Source organism: Sphaerodactylus townsendi, linkage group LG16 (assembly GCF_021028975.2).
Source record: "Sphaerodactylus townsendi isolate TG3544 linkage group LG16, MPM_Stown_v2.3, whole genome shotgun sequence".
Lineage (NCBI taxonomy): Eukaryota > Metazoa > Chordata > Lepidosauria > Squamata > Sphaerodactylidae > Sphaerodactylus > Sphaerodactylus townsendi.
This window is the reverse complement of record NC_059440.1, coordinates 23,376,912-23,399,199: the sequence shown is the minus strand read 5'-3', so window position 1 is coordinate 23,399,199 and position 22,288 is coordinate 23,376,912. Positions and strand designations below refer to the sequence as shown.

Below are 22,288 nucleotides of genomic sequence, written 5' to 3'. Positions count from 1 at the left end.
AAACTTTTCTTCTTACTCAGGTAGCAATCTCTCTGCCTCTTGTGGGTAGCTGTTGCCTCATGTCAAAATTTGATGTGATAATGATTGTAAATAACCACTTGTCTATCAGCAGCTTATGGAAATGAACATAAATTTAAGCAGAACCATTCCTGTCTGTCTGCATTTTGGCTTGACGTTATGCTCTCAGTCCCATAATAATGTTAAGGAAGGGAGAAAACTGGGGAATCATGCCCGCCCTTTCCAGTACAAATTGTTCACATAGACTTTAACCGCATAAGCTGCCTTGAGTCTCCTTACAGGAGAGAAAGGTGGGCTACAAATCCAAACTCTTCTTCTTCTTCTTCTTAATCAGATATTTCAGCTTAGCTGTATTTGGCTGGGGGGGGGGGGGGGGATAAATTTACCCAGTGTGATAAATTGGTAATATGGCGTACTTTTAAAAAAGAACACTGCTTTCTCAACATAAGTGTCTATTACATTTTCAGGGCAGAATGAGCTAGGAAAGCCCTATCACTGGGTGCAGGTGTCTTGAGTGCAGGTGGCCCGGCCTGTTGAACTCACCCAAGAGTCCTCATGAGCTACAGTCTGTTTTTGGCCACCTTCCTTGTCATAACAGCTGAGGCTTTGGCCTGCTAATCTGGAAGAGGGCTATTGTGAAACTATCTTGGAAAATAGCTTTCCTTGGGTCGTCATCAAATTGGCAGTACAGTTAGTTTTGAGAGCAGTGGCTCTAAAGTAGCTCATGTTTACTGTAGTTGGGTTGGGTTTGGTTTGGTTTTGATTTTGGCTGCTTAGCCTTTCTAAAAAATGGTTTGCTAGGTGAGAGAAGATGCTGTTTGCCCTGGAGTCGTATGGGGTTCAGTTAGGACACTTTCCAGTTCCTCCCCCATCAGAGCTTTCCTCGGAGTGTACTGCTCTGATTCTCATGGTCCATGTTGCAAAACATTCCCTTCACAAAACCACTTTCTGCCTCACGGTTTTGGTATATCACAGGTTTGCATGAGAAAGTACTGTAAATTGGAATTTTAATGACACAACTGTTCAGTAACATAAATGAACAGCTACATATACCCTGTGACCAAACGCTAACTCTGGCCCCTTCCACACATTCAGAATAGTGCCCTTTGCAGCTGAATTTTACTGTGCAGAATAGCAAGATCCACTTGCAAACCAAATAAAAGTGGATTGTGAAAGTGGATTGAAAGGGTGCTGTTCTGCATGTGCGGAAGGGGCCTCAGATTTTACAATCTGAAAACGTTCTTCTCTGGTATGAAGGGAGGACCAAAGAATTTTACACAGTTTTCCAGATTGCTGGTGGGGGGGGGGGTGCCCCTAACCCCCGTGATGTAAAAGAGACAACTGTATTTCATTGAATAAATTAAACTGCTAGCTGTCAGTGCATTAAATTCCTGCAATCCACAGTATTACAGGAAAAGCAGATCAGCTGTTGCATTATTTTTCTTTCATTTATCTTGTGCCTCTGCCTTGCTACTGGGATGATGCCCTCCAGTAAGACTAATGCCACACAGCTTAACAGGACAAGTCTGTATGTGCCTGAATTCAAGTACTATTTCTAATGATCATCTGATGACTTGAATGTGCGGCTCATCAGTCACCGTGTTCCCACTGGGACATTGCGCCAATGATGGCGCATTCCCCTGCAGCATGCACAGTCCCTGCATGCACATGGCGCTCAAGCAAAGCCTGTGTCGAACCACTTTCAGGTCTTTGAGCATGGGCTGAGTAAAGAGAGCAGCTTTCTCCATGGCAGTGAAAGTGCAAAGTACTTTACTGCTGCATACTTCCTCTTTTCCAAAGCAAAGCTGTAGTTTTCTCTTTGATCTATAGAACACCACCAACGAATTCCCCCAAGTAGGTAGAGAGAAGTGCTGTTTCTGTGGGTGGCCCCAATGTCTAGCTTACATCATCCGCATAGAAACCAATTTACTCTTAATGTTGTTAGAATTAAAGCCGTTCATCCTAATGGCCATCGGAACATATGATTGGAACAAGTTTCCAAAGTAGGCTGTAAATAGTTTGAAGGATTTCACATTTAGTTGTGTGTAATAATTACATACCCATTTCAAATTCAGGAGTGTTTTTTGACAATGAATGTTTATGTGAGTTTGAGAGGACTATGATTGCTGCTTGCTTTTGTGTGCTTTTGAGATTTTTCTGTAGTGTGCATGGATCACTGAATTCTGTTGCAGATGTTTGAACTCTCTTCATTCTTCTTTTGTTTGTTTGTAGACCTCAACAGAGACTGCAGTATCAGTTGAGACGTTGGCTGATGTACCTGAACACGTGCTCAAAGGACTTCCTGAGGAAGTGAAACTTCTTCCCTCTGCTGTTGACAAGACACGGCTTGGTAAGCATATCTAGAAACCAGCGGCGTGCAGAGAGGTTTAGTAGAACTGGATGTGTCCAGGTGAGGGTTCTGTGGGCAGTGAATGAGGTTGAGGGCTGTTTAGATTCAGAAGGAAAGAAGGGAAACTGATTCTGATTCTTAAGATGAGAATCAGTGAAAGAGAACTGCAAGAAGACTGATGCAGGGAAGCTGGGAAGTCGTTTCTCATACTGAGAGAGTTCACAGAATCTTTTTCCTCTGGATACATTGAGACAAAGTTGAATGAACATTTGTTGAATTGAGCAGAAGCACTACTGGGCCTCACCCACTTCCTAAAAATACTTGGCAGACTGCAGAAAAGGTTTTGGTGGCTGTCAGTGGACTTATGGACACCACATGAGGGGATCTTTACTTCCATCTGTGCCCATCTGCATGTGTGGAAGGGGCCTTAGAACCAGCATGGTGTAGTGCTTAAGAGCAGGTGGATTCTAATCTGGAGAACTGGATTTGATTCCCCACTCCCCCACCTGAGTGGCAGAGGCTTATCTGGTGAACCAGATGTGTTTCTGCTACATTCCTGCTGGGTGACCCTGGGCCAGTCACAGCTCTCTCAGAACTCTCTCAGCCCCACCTACCCCACAAGGTGTCTGTTGTGGGAGAGGAAGGGAAAGGAGCTTGTAAGCCACCTTGAGTCTCTTTGCAGCAGAGAAAGGTGGGGTATAAATCCAAACTCTTCTTCTTCATCATCTCTGCGAAGTCTGGAGGTATAAAAACTGCCTAGGTTTGAGGAGGCTAATTGGAGTTTCTGGTCTGATTTTCAGGTGTCTGGGCAACAAAGCCAATTTTCAAAGGCAGAAAGTTTGGCCCTTTCGTCGGTGACAAGAAGAAAAGATCTCAAGTTAAGAGCAATGTGTACATGTGGGAGGTAAGAACCGATGAAAGGGTACATCTGGTAAGGAAGCCCATTCTGTGTAAATGTCGATTGGATTCTTTTGCATTTTCTCCTACTTCCTGGCTTCCGGAGTGCCCTTAGAGCAGCTGTCAATCAATAGCAATAAAACATACATGTACATTCATAAAACATTCAAAGCAACATGAAGATGCATTAGCATTAGCTGGCAAATGTTGTCACTGAAAATGTCCTGCTTCATTTGGAGCTCTAAAATAGGTCTGTGTTCTGCTTTTGGAATGGCAAAGCCGTTGCGATAGGATTGTAATTAGCTGCTGGCATAGCAGATGGCATTGCTCTGAAAGACTGGTCAGCAGTGGTTCAAATATGGGTGCTCAAATGGGCACTCATACTGGCACAGGGGTGCCCCGATTGCTTCAAACTTTAAAGAAGTCTGGTTTGGATATTGTTAGTGCCTGTGTAGTATTAAATATGCAGAAGCTTTCTTTTCTAGTGAAGCATCGAAATGATTGAAGTGGATATAACCTTGTACGTTATAGCAACAATGGCAGCGTGTTCGCTTGTTATTAGTAACTTTGGTTCTCTTCTCTTCCCCCCAACTTCCAAGGTCTACTACCCAAACTTGGGGTGGATGTGTGTTGACGCTACAGATCCAGTAAAGGGAAATTGGCTCCGGTATGTAAACTGGGCACGTTCTGGAAAGGAGCAGAACCTCTTTCCTTTGGAGATCAACAGAACCATTTACTACAAAACCTTAAAGGTAGCTGTGCTCCCGTATCATTCCGTGCCTGTTCTGTTTTCTTTCCTGTTGCTTTCTCTGACAAGTCGCTTTGGACTGGAGCGGGCAGGTGTCCGTGTTCATGTTCGAAATGAGATTATGAGTCCTGGGTGCATGTGCAAATGAAGCTCCTAAGCCCATCTTTAAAGGCAGTCTGCATTAAAAGGCACTGCAGTGGGAAAGCTAGACTACAGTCTAAGGCAGTGATGGCGAACCTGTGGGCACACGCACACAGAGTTCGTCATGTGGGGGGCGGAAAACCACCCCCCCACACACACACATCTAGGCTGGCCTGGGCCACTGAGGACGATGGGCCTGGTGCCTGTGCTCCGGGTGGCTGCTGCCCGAGGGGGGGGGGGCGCAGAGGAGGCAGAGATGCTAGAGAGGCACAGAGCGGTGCGCACGGGACTTGCTGGAGGCTAGAGCAGGCTGGCCCCTGCTTGAGCAGGTGGGGCAGAGGAAGAGGGAGCCAACCGGTTTTTTCTAAACTAAAACCTCAGCATTCAGGTTAAATTGCTGGGTTGGCACTTTGCGATAAATAAGTGGGTTTTGGGTTGCAATTTGGGCACTCGGTCTCAAAAAGGTTCGCCATCACTGGTCTATGGTCCCTTCCGCACATGCAGAATAATGCACTTTGAATCCACTTTCACAATTGTTTGCAAGTGGATTTTGCTCTTCCGCACAGTAAAATTCAGCTGCAAAGTGCATTGAAAGTGGATTGAAAGTGCATTATTCTGCATGTGCGGAAGGGGCCTCAGTGTCTTACTGGAGAAGGGAGTCTATGGACGGCTCCATCACCCAAAGTAGATGGATAAAAATTTGGTTCTGTTGCTGATTGAAAAGGAAATATACTCCATCTCAGAAAAAGATGTCAGTAGGTTGTATATTCTTCCGCCACAGAACTCAGCATGCCGGACCTTCTTTGTTGTAGAATGCTCCGCCTGGGTCCTTGTGCCTACCTAGACCTCTGCTCTCCCCCATCCATTTGATAGTCATTTGATGAACTATAAATGCTCTTGTATCAAAGTACCATGTTCAGTAATGCACAAAATAATGGTTTTGATAAAGGCAACACATAAAAATGAATGATAATTCTCATTCATTTGGAACTATATTCTAATATGGAAACATGCTATTTTTTTCTCCGTTGCACCTCAACTGATTGTACTAACATCTTTATCTTAGAGTACAGCAAAGTACAGAGTTTTAAGGCTTCTTAAGAGCAAATGTGATTCCATCCAAAACAAGCATTCATGTCCTTAGGAAGACCACCCATTACTACACTGGCCATTACTACTTAGCCGGTTGCATGTTCACTTTACAAGTCTTTTGTCAACACAGTACCCTCCCGCTGACGTAAGGAATTCATTCCTGGGTATATCATTCCTGGAGCAGTTCATTCCTGGGTTGTATATCAATGAGCAATAACTGGGCCATCAGCGTCTCACAGGCCCCTCCCGCACATGCAAAATAATGCACTTTCAATCCATTTTCACCACTGTTTGCACGTGGATTTTGCTATTCCACACAATAAAATCCAGCTGCAAAGTGAACTGAAAGTAGATTGGAAGTGCCTTATTCTGCATTTGTTCACAGTGTTGTTACTGTATCAGCGGGTGAACTCTGAAACGGTGGACGGTACCCACCTTTCTCCTCCCTGCATATAAATATGAACCCTGCATTACCCCGCAGGATAAAATTTGCTGCACACGTTTACTTTACTTCATGGGTAGTGTCTGTATCAAAATTTCTTGTATCTCTTTGTCATGGAGATTTTAAATGTTTTTGCTCTCCCGTATTTCCCTGTGAACTGTCCTGCTTTGTTCCTTCCTGTTCTTCTATCAGTCACTTCCTCTTTCAGCCTTTCTCCTAAGTTTTAACCTGTTCCTATTTGCTCCTGCTTAAAAGGATTTTATGACAAATTGTATCTACAGTTACTGAGAAGTTTAGAGCTCTTATAGGTGCTTTTCTCCTCAAACACTTGTGGTTTTATTTTATCCATCAGAGCAGCTAAAGCTTTGCTTATTGGAGTTCATAGCTGAAACTGAATAGGTTGTGGAAAAACCCATGTCTGTTACAAGGCTCAGAAACTCTGCTGTGACCAAGAATGGCAGGTTGGAAGGGGTAGCACAGTCTCCAAGGTTTGCACCAACCTAAGAACTCACATGTAAGAATGGGAGCTGTTTTGGGTCTCCTGTAATGCTACAGGAATTGCACTCCCCACTATACCCTTTTCAGGATAAAGATGACACCAGATTTGAGAATTCACCCACCATTTCCTGGACCATCTTTGTTCTAGAATGCTCGTTTTGGTCCAGGTGCCTGCTTAGTTCTGCCCCAAGGCACTAGGACCCAAGCGGAGCATTCTAGAACAAAGACGGTCCAGGAAATGGCAGATGAATTCTCAACTCTGGCGTCATCTTATGTTGGAAAATGTATGGCAGTTAGCAGAGAGCCTCGCTTTTCCCAATGAGTTGTAAACAGCCAGCCTTGAAAAGCCAGGTTCAATTGAGCTGCAACTCTCCAAGGATGCTTATAATCCAGAACAACCTGACAGGTAGATTCATCAGATGTCTTCCTTTTGAGCAGCTGCTAAAACAGTTGAAACACATGGTAGGAAAAAAAGAGAGAAGAGTTTGGATTTATACCTGTCTTTCTCTCCCATAAGGATTCTCAAAGCAGCTTATAAACTTGCTTCCCTTCAACAGTCACCTTGTGAGATAGGTGGGACTGAGAGAGTTTGGTGAGAACTGTGATTAGCCCAAGGTCACCCAGTTCATGTGGAGGAACAAGGAAACAAATCCATTTCACCAGATAAGAGTCCACCGCTCTTAACTGCTACACCACACTGACTCTTTTTGAAATTGCCAAAATGAGCTATCAAGAGTCTTGAATAAAAGAGCCCTGTATCATTTGTGAAACCTCTGCCAGAAGATAATATTATTTGGGGAGAGAAGTCTCTTAGCTGTCTCAAAACAGGTTTTCAAGTGAGCTCTCAGCTGTGGCAAGCTGTGCTTGGCCTGTGCCTTTTTCTGCTTTAGTTGTCTCCTGTGTTACTGTTTTGCCCATAGTTATATATCTGGCTTTGCTACCTGGTCAGAGGGCAGCTAAGATCAATTCCCATCAGTAGTTCAGGACGGCATTTCAGTTTCATACGCCCACCAAATCAAAGGCAGGAAGACTTAAAAAACGAGTCCCTGCATCTCCAAAGCGTCTCAGAAGCCCACAAGAGTCATTAGTATCCATTTCAATTAATCCTTCACCAGTGGAGTGGTTCCATCCCTCGGCATCCTGCGGCTTAACCACTAATGATCGCGCTGATCCTTTCAGCGTGCCAGAAAACCACTAGTTGGGTTTTGTTTGTTTAAAAACTGTTGTCTTTGCAAAATTATTCAGAAGGTCATTTGGAAGCCATTTCTGTGTTTTCATGGTTGCTGCAGCTTGTGTTTGTTTCGGAATAAATTTGCCTCCCCTTCCCAGTACCGGTTACTGGCTCAAATATATTCCAAAGATGAAATGCTCATCTCTGCTGAATGGGCTCGGATCACTTTCTAATTAAGAGAAAGTACTCTACGACAGAGAGTACTTCTCCTTTGTTTTAGACAGGGAAAGATAAATTGGGGGAGGAAAAGGCTGAAACCCTGTCTTCCTTTGAACCTTAGTCCTGGTCCAAAGTGCACACATCTGTTTAAAGGCGGCTGTTGTAGTACGGCTACTAGCTTCACACAAAACAAGGGGCAATGCCTGGCCAAGAATCAGAAAAATATATATCATACATTGGGCCCATCCAGTCCTCAATCATCTGTGACCCTGTTTGAAGAATGGATTGATCTCTCATTTTTCTAATGGACTGGCTGCATATTTTCTGCCGGAGAGAAGCACTTGGGTTTCTCCCAGTGCTCAGTTCATTGGCCTGCAATTGCATATAGAGCTGGATTACAGATCCTAGGAGTTACCTTGAAAGCATTGAAGGTCCATGGACAAAGCTAGGGAGACTCACTGAATACCTTTTAAAACAATCAAGTAACCTACAGGATTAATAAGCATCCATTTTAACAGAACCTTCACCAGCTGGTTTTCTGGGCCGAGTGACACTTGCCGGGATAAAAATAGCTTTACGTACTCCCAAATGAGTTGGTAAGGAATGTGAAAGAGATTCCTGGGGCACCAGTGGGTTTCACTTTGGGCAAAGGTGATGCATTTGGATCACCTCTGAATTGAGAGCGGCTCGCCGTTCGCTCGATATTTCTCTCTTGCTGCCAGTTCAAAGGCACATCGTTGTAACTGAACTCTTCCCTGCGGCTCCTGGAGCACAGGTGGAGTAGTTGCACGCCGACGAAGCTCTTCTGTCACGTTTTCAGCCTAACCTTCCTGACACTCCTTGATGGTCTCCCATGCAAGGGCTAAACAGGGCTGACCCAGCTTACCTTGGTAACTCTAGCGAAATCGGGCTAGTGTGGCCCACCCAAACCAGGGCCTGTTTCCCTGCCATGCACCTCCCTCCCCAACCAGCCATCTCTGCGAATTGCATTTCTGCCCCGCCTTCCCAAAACGGGATCTCTTGTGCTGACTTAAGAGAGAAAGATCCCGGAAACGTGCAAGTCACGCTTCCAGCTGACGACACGATGCGGTCCTCCGGCCGCCAGAGGGGGCGCGCCACGATTCCGGCCTCCCACCCTGCCTGCCCGGATCGGCCTCTCCGTCGCAGCGCCGCCGCCGCCCGGCCGGCTCGCCTGGCCCGAGCCCGGAAGGGTTAAAGAGTCCTTCCTGTTTGGCCGGCCAGGCAGGCAGGGAGGAAACCCGCGGCCAGCGCCGAGCACAGCTGGTCGCGACCCGCCCTGCTGCCGCTCCTGGCGAGCCGCAGCCTGCCGCTTGACCTCCCTCTCCTCTCCCCGCAGCCCGTCGAGCCCGGCGAGGAGCTGCTGGTGTGGTACAATGGCGAAGACAACCCGGAGATAGCAGCTGCCATCGAGGAGGAGCGGGCCAGCAACCGCAGCAAGAGGGGCTCGCCCAAGGCCAAGAAAGGTACAGGGCTCCGGGGAGGGGAGAGGAAGGGCCAGATCTTTGGGGGGGGGGAAGACCTCTGGGGGGGTGACCTCTTTGGGTCAAACTGGCAAACTCCCCCCCCCCCCTTTGGTTCCTTCTTGTGAGATTGACATGTCACTCTTGATACAGAGCTCAGGGGAGGGGACGGGAAGGGCCAGATCCTGAGCTGGGGTGGGGGTAAAGGGAGGTAGAGGAGGAGACCCCTTTGATGGCGCCTTTGAGTCAAAATGGCAAACTTTCTATCTCTCTACCCCCACCTTGTGAGATTGAAATGTCACTCTTGGTACTTTCAGCAAGGAGTGCCTGGCCGGCAGGTATGTCTGACTCGGTGTGACCTTTTCCCAGACTGGCCTGCCTGCTCAGCTTAGATTTCGGTTAAAGGAACACATCCTGCGTTGCCATCTGTCCCCCCCCCCCCCCCCCATTCCATCTTCTCTCTCTTATAACGCAATAGGGCAGTGATGGCCAACCTCTGGGTCTTAAGGCGTCAAAAATTTGGAAAATGCCCAACTTTGCCATGTGTCACTCCCCCACCCGCCCCTTCCCTTCCCCTCTCTCTTATAATGCAGTAGGGCAGTGATAGCCAACCTTTGGGGCTCAGCATGTCAAAAATTTGGAAAGCTCCTACCTTGACTCCACACCCACCCACCCACACACACACACACACACACACCCCCGAGGAGAAATGATTCTTTACATCTTCATTTATTTAAGAGAATACATTCCAATCGCATGTGGTGCTGTGTGTTACGTAAAGAAATGTCAAATAATTGCGGAAATCACTCCACAGAGAGAATGGTTATTGTCAGCTGTTGGTGAACGCTGGCGTGTCACCTGAAACGTCACGATTTTGACACAAGCGTTGTAAGTTCGCTATCACTGCGTTAGGGTCATTTTCTTTCTCTGTAACGGGGGGGGGGGCAAGAGGGAGTGCCCTGTTCCTTGTCTGTAGCTTTGCAATGAAGAATGAAGACTTGTGTTATGAAGTTTTGTGGTCGTTTCTGTATAAAGAACTTTAATACACCCCCACCCCCGGTTTTGAAAAATTGCGCGGTCTGTGTTTGCAGCTGCTTCATGGTTGCCCGTGCTGCCTTTGGTGTCATTCGTTTCATGGTGTTTTGTGCAAGCAGATGCACTCTGATGATAAATGAAGCACATTGGATGGTTGGAAGCCCGCAAACTGCATACATTGTTGGGCTAGCTTCGGGGTGTCCCTAGGAGCTTATGGTGAAATCAGGTTGCAAATGACACCTCTCTGCTTTGAAGAATTTGAGCATTCAGACAGGTTGTGAGGTTGGAGTTTATTCTTGCCCAATGTTGCAATGTGAGGGATGACTCATCAAGCATAGTTTTCAGGCTTCAATGCTGCTGGAAGGTGGGGGGTTGGGTTTAATGGTAAATGCCTTGATGAGGTTGGGGGCTGTTTTTTAAATGGACAGGCAGGGAGCTGGTCCACATTGTCATTTATTCCAGAGGTTAAATTTGGGGAAGATGTCAGGACTGAGAGAACTCCCTATACATGCACATTTAAAAGCATATGTTAGCTCATGGGTTCCTCGTTTTCAATATTTTTTGACAGAAACCAAGTCAGGATTGGTAAAAAGGAAGAGGCCTTTCCCCTGTCCCTAAAATGAAATATTTTTAAAAAAATTATTAACAACAGGCTTTGACATTTTGGTTTTCCTGTTTGTATAACCAGGTTTTCTGACACCTTTGCAGATTCTCTTGAATTGGAACTTTTGTTTCATATAGCAGTCGTAAAAGTCATCGAACGTTTTGATATTTGAAAAAGCACTTTTCATAGTAGTTCTTCATAGCTGCATTTCATAGCTGTCTTAAGTAAAACCAGGCCGAATAACAACACTTTTGAATATCCAGGGAGAGGGGTTGCATTCTCCCACACATCTCCATATGTTTTGCTTCAAATTTTTTCAATAAAAGCTTAAATTGGTGCCATGATGGTGTCAAAAAACCCTGTGATTTTTACTTATTTTTACCCTTCTTTTTGTTTCTTGTTCTGCATATGGGTGAAGGGGTCCCAACAAATTAGTTTTCACTTCAATCAGATCCACATTTCAGAAGCCATCTCCGTTACAGCGAACCCAGCATGTGGTACGTTAGTTACTGATGAAAGGTTAGATGAATACAACCAAAGAAGATGTTGTGGGGGGGGGGGGGGATCCTCAGGTTGAGGGTCTCAGTGCACTAAGAAGAAGAAGAGTTTGGATTTATACCCCACCTTTCTCTCCTGTAAGGAGACTCAAGGTGGCTTACAAACTCCTTTCCCTTCCTCTCTCCACAACAGTCACCTTGTGAGGTAGGTGGGGCTGAGAGAGTTCCGAAGAACAGTGACTAGCCCAGGGGTCTGCAACCTGCGGCTCTCCAGATGTTCATGGACTACAAATCCCATCAGCCCCTGCCAGCATGGCCAATTGGAGTGTGGAAACAGATAAGCCTCTGCCACTCAGGTGGAGGAGTGGGGAATCAAACCCAGTTCTCCAGATTACAATCCTCCTGCTCTTAACCACTACACCACACTGGCTCTTGCTTACTCAGAAGCAATTCCATTGAACTTATGAAGCTCCCTTGTGAGTAGCTGAGACCATTGGTGCATCTCACCTAATTAATCTCTGCTCTGAGCACCAGCATCTCTGCAATGTCTGCAGCCCAGAAACTTCTTTCCCAACCGCACCTGGACATGCTTCAACTAAAGATGCTGCTGGTCAAATGTGGGACCTGCTGTATGCAAAGCATGGACTCTGCTGCAGAGTAGCAAACGTGGAACTTCCAAGCCAAGTCAATACAAGTGCACAACTGGTGCCTGCACACCAAGACAGCTAACCCCTGTTGGTTTCTTGCAAGCTGCATTTCATAGCTGCCTTAAGTAAAACCAGGCTACGTAACAATACTTTTGAATATCTGGGGAGAGGGATTGCATTCTCCCACACATCTCCGGAAGTTTTGCTTCAAATTTTTTGTAACTGGATCAGCCTCCACAGCTCAGGTGGCAGAGCAGGGAATCAAACCCGATTCCTCCAGATTAGAGTACACCTGCTCTTAACCACTACGCCACTGCTGCTCTACACCAGTGCTGCGTGTGAGTGTATAACTAGTGAAGTGCTGTCTGGTCAGGACTTGCCATAGTTCCAATGTTTTATTTATTTTGAAAAATATTCCTTTGCTGCCTGAAGCCACGGGAAGCCTCCATCTGCCTTGCTTGGTCTCTTCTGTGGGAGAAAATAACCGTTACAGACAGCACGGCTTCAGATTCCCTGTTACCGTTCTCCAGGGGGTAGATGCTCCATGTGGACCTCCTTACCACCCCATTCTAGCATGACTCTCTCCTAAGTCTGTGTTTTCAGCATTCCCGGAGCATTTTCACATGATGCTTGAATGACGCTACATTTGTGGATGCTTGCCCGCTCTAAATTAGCAATCTGTTACAAGTCTAGCAGGAACTTGCAACCTCCAGATAATGCTGGGTTGGTTGTTATGCACCATTTCCAGTCCTCCGACTACAGGTTCAGTGGATCAGGAATAAGTTTTGGCGTCCAGATTCCTCCCTCCCTCCCCTGATGTGCAAATGATTTTCTTCTTTGGCGCAATGCATAGCTGGCCTCTATGAGTTTGCAACCCCAGCTTGGTAGAGCAAACACAAGCCACAGTTGGCCCCTTCTGATGTAACAGCAAGCTATTCTTTGCACTAAAGTTGTGTTTTCTCTTTCTGTCGCCGTCCCCTTTGTTCATTGGGGACATGACTTCTAAAGTAGGAGGCGTGAGGTCGCTGAGAATCATGCAAAGATTGTTTTGTTTTCTCACGGCTCCTTTTTTTAGTCTGCCGCATCCGAGTTTTATTGCATTTCATAGTGAATGCTTGTGGCTTTTAGGGGTTTGGGGGGGGGGGGTCCTCACTCTCAATATATATTTTAACATATGCTGCCTTGGATTCTCCTGGGAATTGGAGAGCACAATATGAATCACCAAAATAAATAAAAACAAAGTGACTCTGAGCATGAGAAGTCGCCTGGAGGGGGAGGGGGGGGAGGTCTGGCTCCTTCCCAGTCCTCCAGATTTCAAGGAGCAGACTCATTTGCTCATGTGTTGTGAGGCGCTGTCAGTCCCTGCTTGGTATTGTCGCTCACACAGCTGGCTCACACAGCTTGTCGCAGTTCCAAGCCTGACACGGGGAGAGTCTGGAAACAGCAATATATATATTTTTTGCTGCGCTCTTAACAGGCATGCGTTGAGACTTAACAGGTGCAGAGGTAAATTTGTCAAGCTCCAAATATTCTGTAGTCAGACTCTCAAGACGTTGAAAGGCTTACGTAATCCTCTTGGAATTTTTCCGTAAACCTCCCGGCAAGAGCATTCAAAGCTCAGCCTACTGTTAACTTTTCATGGCAGCTTCCCGCGCCTTCACTGCTGAGAAGTGGACCCAGGCCCCAAAGGATGGGGCAGCTTTTTCTGCACACCTTGAAGGAAGACTGTTGGGCTTTGCGTGACTTAAGCAGCAGTCCCCTGTCTCTTGGGGGAAGCCATTTTTTTTCCCTGGAACTCGGGGCGGACTTCATGGCATCAGCAAAGGGGCAGAATGAAAAGTCAGAAATCCCACTGTGCACATTCAACTCCTTGAGTGTATTTGGATCTAAGCCACTACCTTTTCAGCCTGTATTTGCCTCTGAGAATTCCTGTTTGGGGAGGACTCGATAGCCAAATGTAATTTGTAGGTGTCGTATCTTGAGTTGGAAGTATAATTAAGTTCTGTAGATTTTGAAGTGAGTTGACGGCGGTGCCTTAACAGAAGAGGCTTTTGATTGGCTCCAGAATTGGGAAAGTGGGCTTGCATTATTATGTTGCATGGTTTGGGCTTCATTCCTGCTGTTTAGCTGCAGACCTGAGAGTTTTTTTCTTCCCAGTCTTGTGAGTTTCTGGTGGCGTTCAGTGTTTTTTCCTGGCAGCGAAGTTGGTGGTGTGAACTCCTTCATCTTTCTGGGTGTCCCGTGGGAAGGGCTACTGCATAGCACAGTTCCCAATCTGCTTCCAGTGATATTCTTTGGCATCAGTATATTGCTGGGATGTTAGCCCACATCACAGCGATTGCAGGACAAGACTTGTCGAAATTTACAAACAACTCCTCTGCCGCCGCTTCCTGGTTAGGGAGTACAGTGAGTAACCTGATGGCTTTTTGACTTTGCTACCCTTGGGAGCAGTATAATCGCATGGGCTGTTGGCATGCGTTCATGTCGTCTTGGATTAGACACCTGCCCCATCCTCTGGGTCATGGAGTACCACCAGCAGGTTTTTCTCACTTTGATGTTACAGAAAGGTTGCAAGCAAGCAATCAAGATAATTAGGTCGCTTATACAGCACTCGTAGTAAGCAAAACGCTGCGAAGCTGTTGCGTCTACCCATCCTTCCAGTATTACCTGAGAGCTGGGGCACCATGGATCCCATTTTTCCAAAGGCGGGATCAAAGTTCTCGGCTGACTTCGTGGGTTGTTGACCTTACCCTTGGGTTACCCTCACTGGCAAGGGCTGATGGGAACTGTAGTTCATGAACATCTGGATGGCCGCGAGTTTGACACCTGTGCTCTAGATCATCTATTCAACCACGTTTTTAAGAAGAACCCAATTCACTCCATTGGTTGAAGCAGGCAGAAGTCTTCCTCCTCATAAGGTTTCTATAACCACCCTGTTCTCTGTTTCTTACTTTCGGTGGTCTTCTACTCTGTCGGCACGCACATACTCATTTGGCGTTCTGTCTTTCCCCCCACTTTTATTCCTTTTATCGCTGTTCTCATTCCTCTTCCCTTGTGTTTCATTCCTGTATCTTTCTTGTTAGACCAACTGGAGGAGCCAGCTGCCAGTAGCAGGCATGTAGGAGCTTTCAGTGACCTGATGGTAAGTGCACTCATGTGCTTCTGTCAGGCTTCCTCCCAGGTTTGTAGACGTGGCTTTTGCCAGCAGTGGATTTCCGGTGGATGGGCATCATTTTCAGATGATGCGTAGCTCTTTGTTTTAAGAGCAGCATAGGAAGAGGCCCGCTTAGTTTTGACCGAAAGGCCATCTAGTCAGTATTCTGTTTCCCATAGAGGCCGGTCAGTTTCCTCAGAAGGCCAAGAAGTGCAGTTCATCAGTCTACCTCCCCTACTGTTGTTGTGCCTCAGAATCTGGTACTCTGATGTGGTACACTGACTTGTAAAAGATGGCGACGTCCATGGTGCCAGCTGTGGTAGATGTGCCTAACTTAATGCGTGCTTATATGTGCCTAACTGTTCTTTTAAAGGCACCTGTACTAATGGCAGTAGATTCCAGATCCCGGTCTCTGAACCGTGATGTAGCGGCTGCCGAGGAATGCTGGGAAGTTGAGCTTAACTTTTGAGTAGCCAAGTGGAGAAGGAAAACCTGACAGGACAGCCTGTTGCTATAATCTTGTCAGAAGCGACCATTCCAGAAGAGAGATCTCTGAGGTCCTCCTGCAGCATGCCAAAGGTCTCCTGCCCCTGTGGGGTATGGGTTTGCCAAGCTGGAACAGGATGCAGGGTGGGTATTTTCTCTGTAGGCAGACCTGCTAGAGCAGGGGTAGGGAACCTGCGGCTCTCCAGATGTTCAGGAACTACAATTCCCATCAGCCCCTACCAGCATGGCCAATTGGCCATGCTGACAGAGGCTGATGGGAATTGTAGTTCCTGAACATCTGGAGAGCTGCAGGTTCCCTACCCCTGTGCTAGAGGTAAAGGGCCTTTTGTGTCTTTCCTTGCAGCATGGGCTGTTTGGGCTTATAGCAAAATAGCAAACAATTCTGAACGTGGATTGAATGTGCATTATTCTGCAAGTGCAAAAGGGCCCTTTGTGCAGCATTTCAGAGTGCCGGCCATACCTCTTGGCCTGTCCAAGTTCCTGTCTTGCTAGAATGATCAGTTTTGCCCAGGAATAAGCTTAATGGGTTTTTTTGAAGGTGCCGTGGTGTGAGCAAAGATTTTTGCTCATGCAGCCGGCCAGGGAGGGGGATCAGGAGCATCGAAGCAAAGGGTGCCCAAAAGCTTTGGCTGTTTCCACTTTGCTTTTCAGCCACTGATCCGGCGGCTCTAAAGTTACAGTTGCACTCAAGTTGTCATCCTGGCTGTTTTTAGTAAGCGTCAGAGCAGCTGCCATCTGAATCACCTCTTCCTGGGTAATTCAGCGTTAAGGTCACAAAGGCCTAATTCCAGAGCTAGTGTTTGGAATAGCAGAGCAGCTTCGAAGACCTTCTCGGTTCTCTAGAGGCTTTTTAAACCCGTGCAGTTGTTGGTTCCCAAGCAAAAAACCTGCTCTGAGCAAAGTAGATTAGAGGAGGTGCAGATGTAGGGAGGTGTAGAGATGTAGGGAAAAGCAGCCAACATTAAGTAATGGGAATCCAAGGAAACCTTATGTATAGATACTGAAAGGGCAGGAGGGCATGACTGACTCACCAAGAGCCATAGACCTCACTCACTGGGCAACCTAGAATGTTTTGCCTGCAGTAGAACATCTTCCCCACTTTCACAAGGAAATCTCAAACCTTTGTTTCTGCTGCAGCCTCTGAAGTCTCTCAAAGTCACCTACACCTTTACTTCCCCAGGTCCTGCGAGACCCCCATTCAGCCAGCTTTCTGTAGTTTTCCAAGTCTGGGGCCCTATTCATAGTGGACTTTCTGTCGTTCCCCAGGTCTAGCTGGGCCCCCATTCCTGGTTGGCTTTCTGTCGTTCCCCAGGTCTAGCTGAGTCCCTGTTCATAGTTGGCTTTCTGTCATTCCCCAAGTCTAGCTGGGCCTGTTCCTACTTGGCTTTTTGTAGTTGGTTTTCTGTTGGGAGTGAATCAGAACACCCTGGTTTCCTTCATCCCAGTCCCTCTCGATTCCCTGTACTTTTCTTTCCTGTTGTCCTATCCCTTCATTGTCTCCGTTCCCTCCCAGTATATGTCTACTTTAGAAACTGTTCCTGACTGCAGTGCTCCAGAGCCAAAACTAAATGAGCTCCACTATAACAGACATAAATTTTTAGGACCATGGGGAAGCTTCCTCTGTGGGGTCATGCACCAAACCACTGTGAAATGTGGGGAGCCTCGGTTTTCTCAGGCGTAGGATCCACATCTCATGAGGAACTTTCTGGGGTGTGTCTGTTGTGCTCGGAATGGGCTGTAGGAACTTTCAAGCACACTTTTTAAAAGGATTGTATGCTTTCATCAGCTCTTGTTGCTGCGATATTGTGCTACGTGGTTGTGTATTTTCCCAAACATATTTTCATAACACAAGACGTATGGTGGGGATTCCTCCCCCCTACCCCACCCCAAGGAAGCTGCATTTTCTGGATAGATTTATAGTAACTTTCTGTCTTTCATTAGTGTGAGTCTTTTCTCTCTCTATTTGAGTACGTCAAGTCTCATCCAGTTGGCAGCTATTACAGATCCACTCTTCTTTGCTACCTCAGGGTTTTAGAAACTGTAAGGAACTTAGAACTAGGAAAAAGGAGAAAAATGCCTGTTCCATCCTTAACCTGTTCAATTTGGTTTCTGCTTTTCGACTTATTTGCATAGTAGCCGTTAGCTACCTTGCATTTCACACAGCGTCACATAACAATGCGGTTGTTACGTCTGGCATGAAAATGCCCCACTTTGTACGCCACACGAAGAACAGGAGCCACGAAGGGCAAAACATACCAACTTCCTTCCCAAACAGATATTGGGGGTTAGGGCTGTGGGCGCAATGAACGACTGTGTGTTCTGCATTTGAGCATCCCATATTTAATGTATTGTGGAAGGCTTTCATAGCCAGAATCACTAGGGTGTTGTGGGTTTTTCAGGTTGCATGGCCGTGTTCCAGTGACATTTTCTCCTGATGTTTCCCCTGCACCTGTGGCTGGCATCTTCAGAGGATCTGGTGGTAGTAAAGCAAGTGGAGTACACATACCTGTGGAATGTCCAGGGTGGGAGAAAGAACCATTTGCATTAAATATGGGAATTGAATCCCATGTTTAATTCCTGGTGTCTCCAGTTAAAGAATCTCGATGTAGGGACCTATCCCTGACATCTGAGACTTGGGGAGCTGCTGCTAGTTAGCGGAGGCAGTGCTGAGCTCAACAGGCTGGTGATTTTGTGTAAGATACCTGGATATGTTCATCTACATGGTAGGAGGCATGGTCGTTGCTTAGGCAACTCTTAAAACTGGGAAGTTGCAGGTAGCCATTTTGGTCTATTAAAAAAGAATCAGGGCTCCGTAGTGGAGCATCTCCATGGCATGCAGAATTCAATCCCCGGTATCTCCAGTTAAGGCCTCAACCTGAGAGCCCAGAAAGCCGCTATCTATCTGAGCAGACCATACTGGCCTTGATGGTCTAATAGTCTGTTTCAGTATAAGGCAGCTTCATGCGTTCAATTCCAAAGGCCAATGAAGTCCTCACAAGTAAGGACAGTGTTGCAGTTCATCATAGCTCTCATGCTTCTTGACGGAGGTTACGCAAAAACAAAAGCACAGTTGATGAGCACGGTGGATGTGAAGCGCGAGACGTCCAGGGTGTCTGGCTGTGTGTCATTCGAAGTATCGACAGCGTGATGTAGTGGTTAAGAGCCGGTGCACTCTGCAAATCTGGAGAACCGGGTTTGATTCCCAGCTCTGCCACTTGAGCTGTGGAGGCTTATCTGGTGAACTAGATTAGCTCGTGCGCTCCAACCCACGCCAGCTGGGTGACCTTGGGCTAGTTCTTCGGAGCTCCCTCAGCCCCACGCACCTCACAGGGTGTTTGTTATGAGTGGGGGAAGGGAAAGGAGTTTGTGAGCCCCTTTGAGAGAATGGAGGGATATAAATCCAATTCTTCTTCCTTTCTACAAGGCTCCACAAGATTAGATGTGAGAACTCGGTGCCCTGTGTTGTGTCGTTTGGGTGACTTTGCAACTGTATGCTTTTCACTTGCAATAAACCAGCTGTTTTTTTTCCTTCCCACTCATGCTCATTTTTACTTAATTTGCGAGTTAGGATGGGGGTGGGGGCGGTCTTGCAGCACTACATAAACCCAAGTACATCAGGTTGTTTTTTCTGTCTTGATTGCAGAGGGCTAAGAGAGAGGAAGGCAGCATTGAATGAAAAGAAAAAGGCAGACTCCTTTTACCTCGCTAGGAATCCTGTATTGTCATGTACAGTTGACTTTATTCTCAGTAAAATACTCCATAAAGACGGAATAGGAAATCCTTTACTGTATTTATGCATGTATTTCATTTATACCCTACCTGTTCTCCCATTGGGGATCCAAAGCGCCTTTCTTCATTCTCCTTTCCTGGGTAGTACAGTTATCCCAGGATCTTTAGAAATCCATTTTTCTCCCTCGTTTCAAGTACTTGGAGACCCAGTTTCTCTTATCTGGTCGCATTACTGGAACAACTTCAAAGAGGAAAAAAAAATCTGCCTGGCTCAGTTTCTTCCAATGCAAAACAGATTGTGCAACCCAGAACAATTCTAATTAAGTGCCTTCGTCCTGTTCTACCGCAAGATGATTTGGATTAATTACACAATGAAAATAATTCACGCAGTGCAAATACGCTTACAGAAAGTTGCCTGGTTTACATGCTTTTTGCCACTATGCCAACTTCCGCAGTTACAATAGGTAGCATCCGTATTGCTTTTCCGGATGTTGTGATTTCTCTGTGATCCATACAAGAACCCAGTTACTGTAGGAGCGTAAAGTCTCTTTAGTGTGGAGTTGTTTCCCTTAAACTTTCATTGTGTGCTTGTACTTCTGGATCAAGTGCTATTCAGGCATGTCAAAGTGGCAGTGAGAGCCAGACTTATTTTCCCCTCAGCACAGCCTTGGTTTGCTAGCTCTGCCCTTTCCTGATGGCGAAGGATCTGGCCACTGGTTGTGGTGGGTTTTCCGGGCTGTGTGGCCATGGTCTGGAAGATCTTGTCCCTAACGGTTTCGCCTGCATCTGTGGCCGGCATCTTCAGAGGTGTATCACAGAGAGAAGTCTGTTACACACTATGTCTGGTTCCCACCTACCCCAGTGACAAAGTGTGTAACAGACTTCTCTCTGTGATACACCTCTGAAGATGCCAGCCACAGATGCAGGCGAAACATTAGGAACATCTTCAAGGTCTTGGTGCTGACCTTTAAGGCCTTACGCGGCCTGGGACCCTCGTATCTTCGAGACCGCATCACCCCATATGTCCCGGCACTGCCTCTCCGTTCAGCGGCCAATCTATTAGTGGTCCCTGGCCCCTCAATGATGCGGCTGGCCTCCACACGGGCCAGGGCCTTTACGGCCCTGGCCCCGGCCTGGTGGAACACCCTCCCTCCTGAGCTGTTAGGGCCCTCGCGGGACCTTAACGCAGTTCTCAAGCAGGGCCTGTAAAAGCGGAGTTGTGTCTGCCGAGACGCTTTGGAGGGTCCAGCCGCTGAAACGGTGCCCCCCCCCCCCAGTCGGCTCTTACATCTGGGCCCGTCATCTATTGTGACTCGCCGCCCTCCACCTCCCTTTCCCGGGGAGAATTTTAAAAGTGGGGTTGGCGGACGCCTTTTTATTGTTATCGCTGTTTTAATGGTTTTAATAATTTATTTATATTTATATTTTGTGTTGTACACTGCCCAGAGTCCTTCGGGGATGGGGCGGTATAAAAGTTTAAGCAATAAATAAATAAATAAACAAGATCTACCAGACCATGGCCACACAGCCCAGAAAACCCACCACAACCAGTTGAATCCGGGCATGAAAGCCTTTGACAGATCCGGCCACTGATCTTATGTCTTTGTGACATCTGGATTCTTGCATGGAGTTGCCTTTGAAAGTGCCTTGAGATTGCCACTGGCCCCGAACACACGTTTACAGGGACATGCCGCTCGGAGCTCGTCACTCTGATTTTGTGGCAACTTGACTGACCTCAAGTTGGTTTGAGGAAACCTGCATAAATTTTTTTAGCCCTTCCTTTGTATCAGAGAATGTCTGATTTTTTTCTTTTCTTTTAACTTTAAAAAAGAAGTTGTGTATATTTCTGGTACTAAAAAGTAAAATATGTTGATATTATCCAATACTATATGTACATTTTATGCATTTCTGAGCATCTAAACTTTTTCTATGTCATCTGCTGGCCTTTGTGCATCGTCTGCAGCTTCCACAAAACTGTCCAGAAATTCCCATTTTCTTTTTTATGTCAACCTGCCATATATCAAAACCGTGATTGGAAAGGGTTAACTGTATTTCAAAGATGTGGTGGGTGGCAAACTGAGGCAAGGCTTTCTTGGTGGTGCCTCCTTTGTGGAATTCCTTCTCTGTCCTACTAGAACTTATCTTGATTGGTCTTTAGTGCCAGCTAGAAGTAGTTCCGTGACCTTTCGTGGAATCTGCTGATTGATTCCCACCTACCCCAATTCTTCTATTGTATTCACCTGGAATACTGTGTCAAGAAGGATATTGACAAGCTGGAACAAGACCAGAGGAGGGCGACCAAAATGGTGAAAGGTCTGGAATCCATGTCCTTTAAGGAGCTCCTTAGGGAGCCAGGCATGTACATTCTGGAGATGATAGCCATGTTTAGATATTTGAAAGGATGCCATGTTGAAGAGGGAGCAAGCTTGTTTTCAGCTGTTCCAGAGACATGGAGTAATGGATTCAGAGCACAGGACAAGAGATTCCACCTAAAGACTAGGAAGAACTTACTGAGTGTAAGGGCTGTTTGACCATGGGAATATGCTGCCTCAGAAGGTGGTGGAGTCTCCTTCTTTGGAGGTTTTTAAATAGAGGCTGGATGGCCATCTGTCAAGGGAGCTGTGATTGTGTATTCATGTGTGGCAGGGATTTGGACTTGATGGCCCTTGGGGTCTCTTCCAACTCTATGATTCTGCAATTAGCTGTTTCATTGGTTGTTTTTCAGCATTTTCCTGTATTTTGTTTTGGAGGTAATACTGCCATGAGGACTGTAGCTAAAGGACAGAATATAAGTACCTTAAATTACTGTTTTTTAAAAATCTAAACTGCAAGGGAGAGGACAAAGTTGGAGGGACCAAATACACACAAAGGGCTGGGGCAGAAAATAGTAGCTACAGGAGAAGAATGGTGTGAAACTGAACTTTATTTTATATGCCACTCTTCAGGAGTCCTGCTTGATTTTTATATACCAAGCAACAATATGTTATGTGTTCCCTGGTCTTCCATTGAATTCCTCTCCTAAACTTTGTTAATGGTTTTGTGCTCATGCTCTGTGCTT

At 46.4% G+C, this 22,288-nt stretch overlaps 1 protein-coding gene across 2 annotated transcripts in view; it reads left to right on the top strand.

Moving 5' to 3' along the window:
* Nucleotides 1-22,288, top strand: part of PRDM2 (PR/SET domain 2) — a 44,294-nt gene that overhangs the window by 13,815 nt on the left and 8,191 nt on the right. For both annotated transcript variants that reach the window (XM_048518966.1, XM_048518967.1), the window contains exons 3-6: nucleotides 2,251-2,368; nucleotides 3,169-3,272; nucleotides 3,865-4,017; nucleotides 8,934-9,060. In XM_048518966.1, the coding sequence (XP_048374923.1) occupies nucleotides 2,251-2,368; nucleotides 3,169-3,272; nucleotides 3,865-4,017; nucleotides 8,934-9,060 (502 nt within the window). The remainder of the gene's footprint in view (nucleotides 1-2,250; nucleotides 2,369-3,168; nucleotides 3,273-3,864; nucleotides 4,018-8,933; nucleotides 9,061-22,288) is intronic.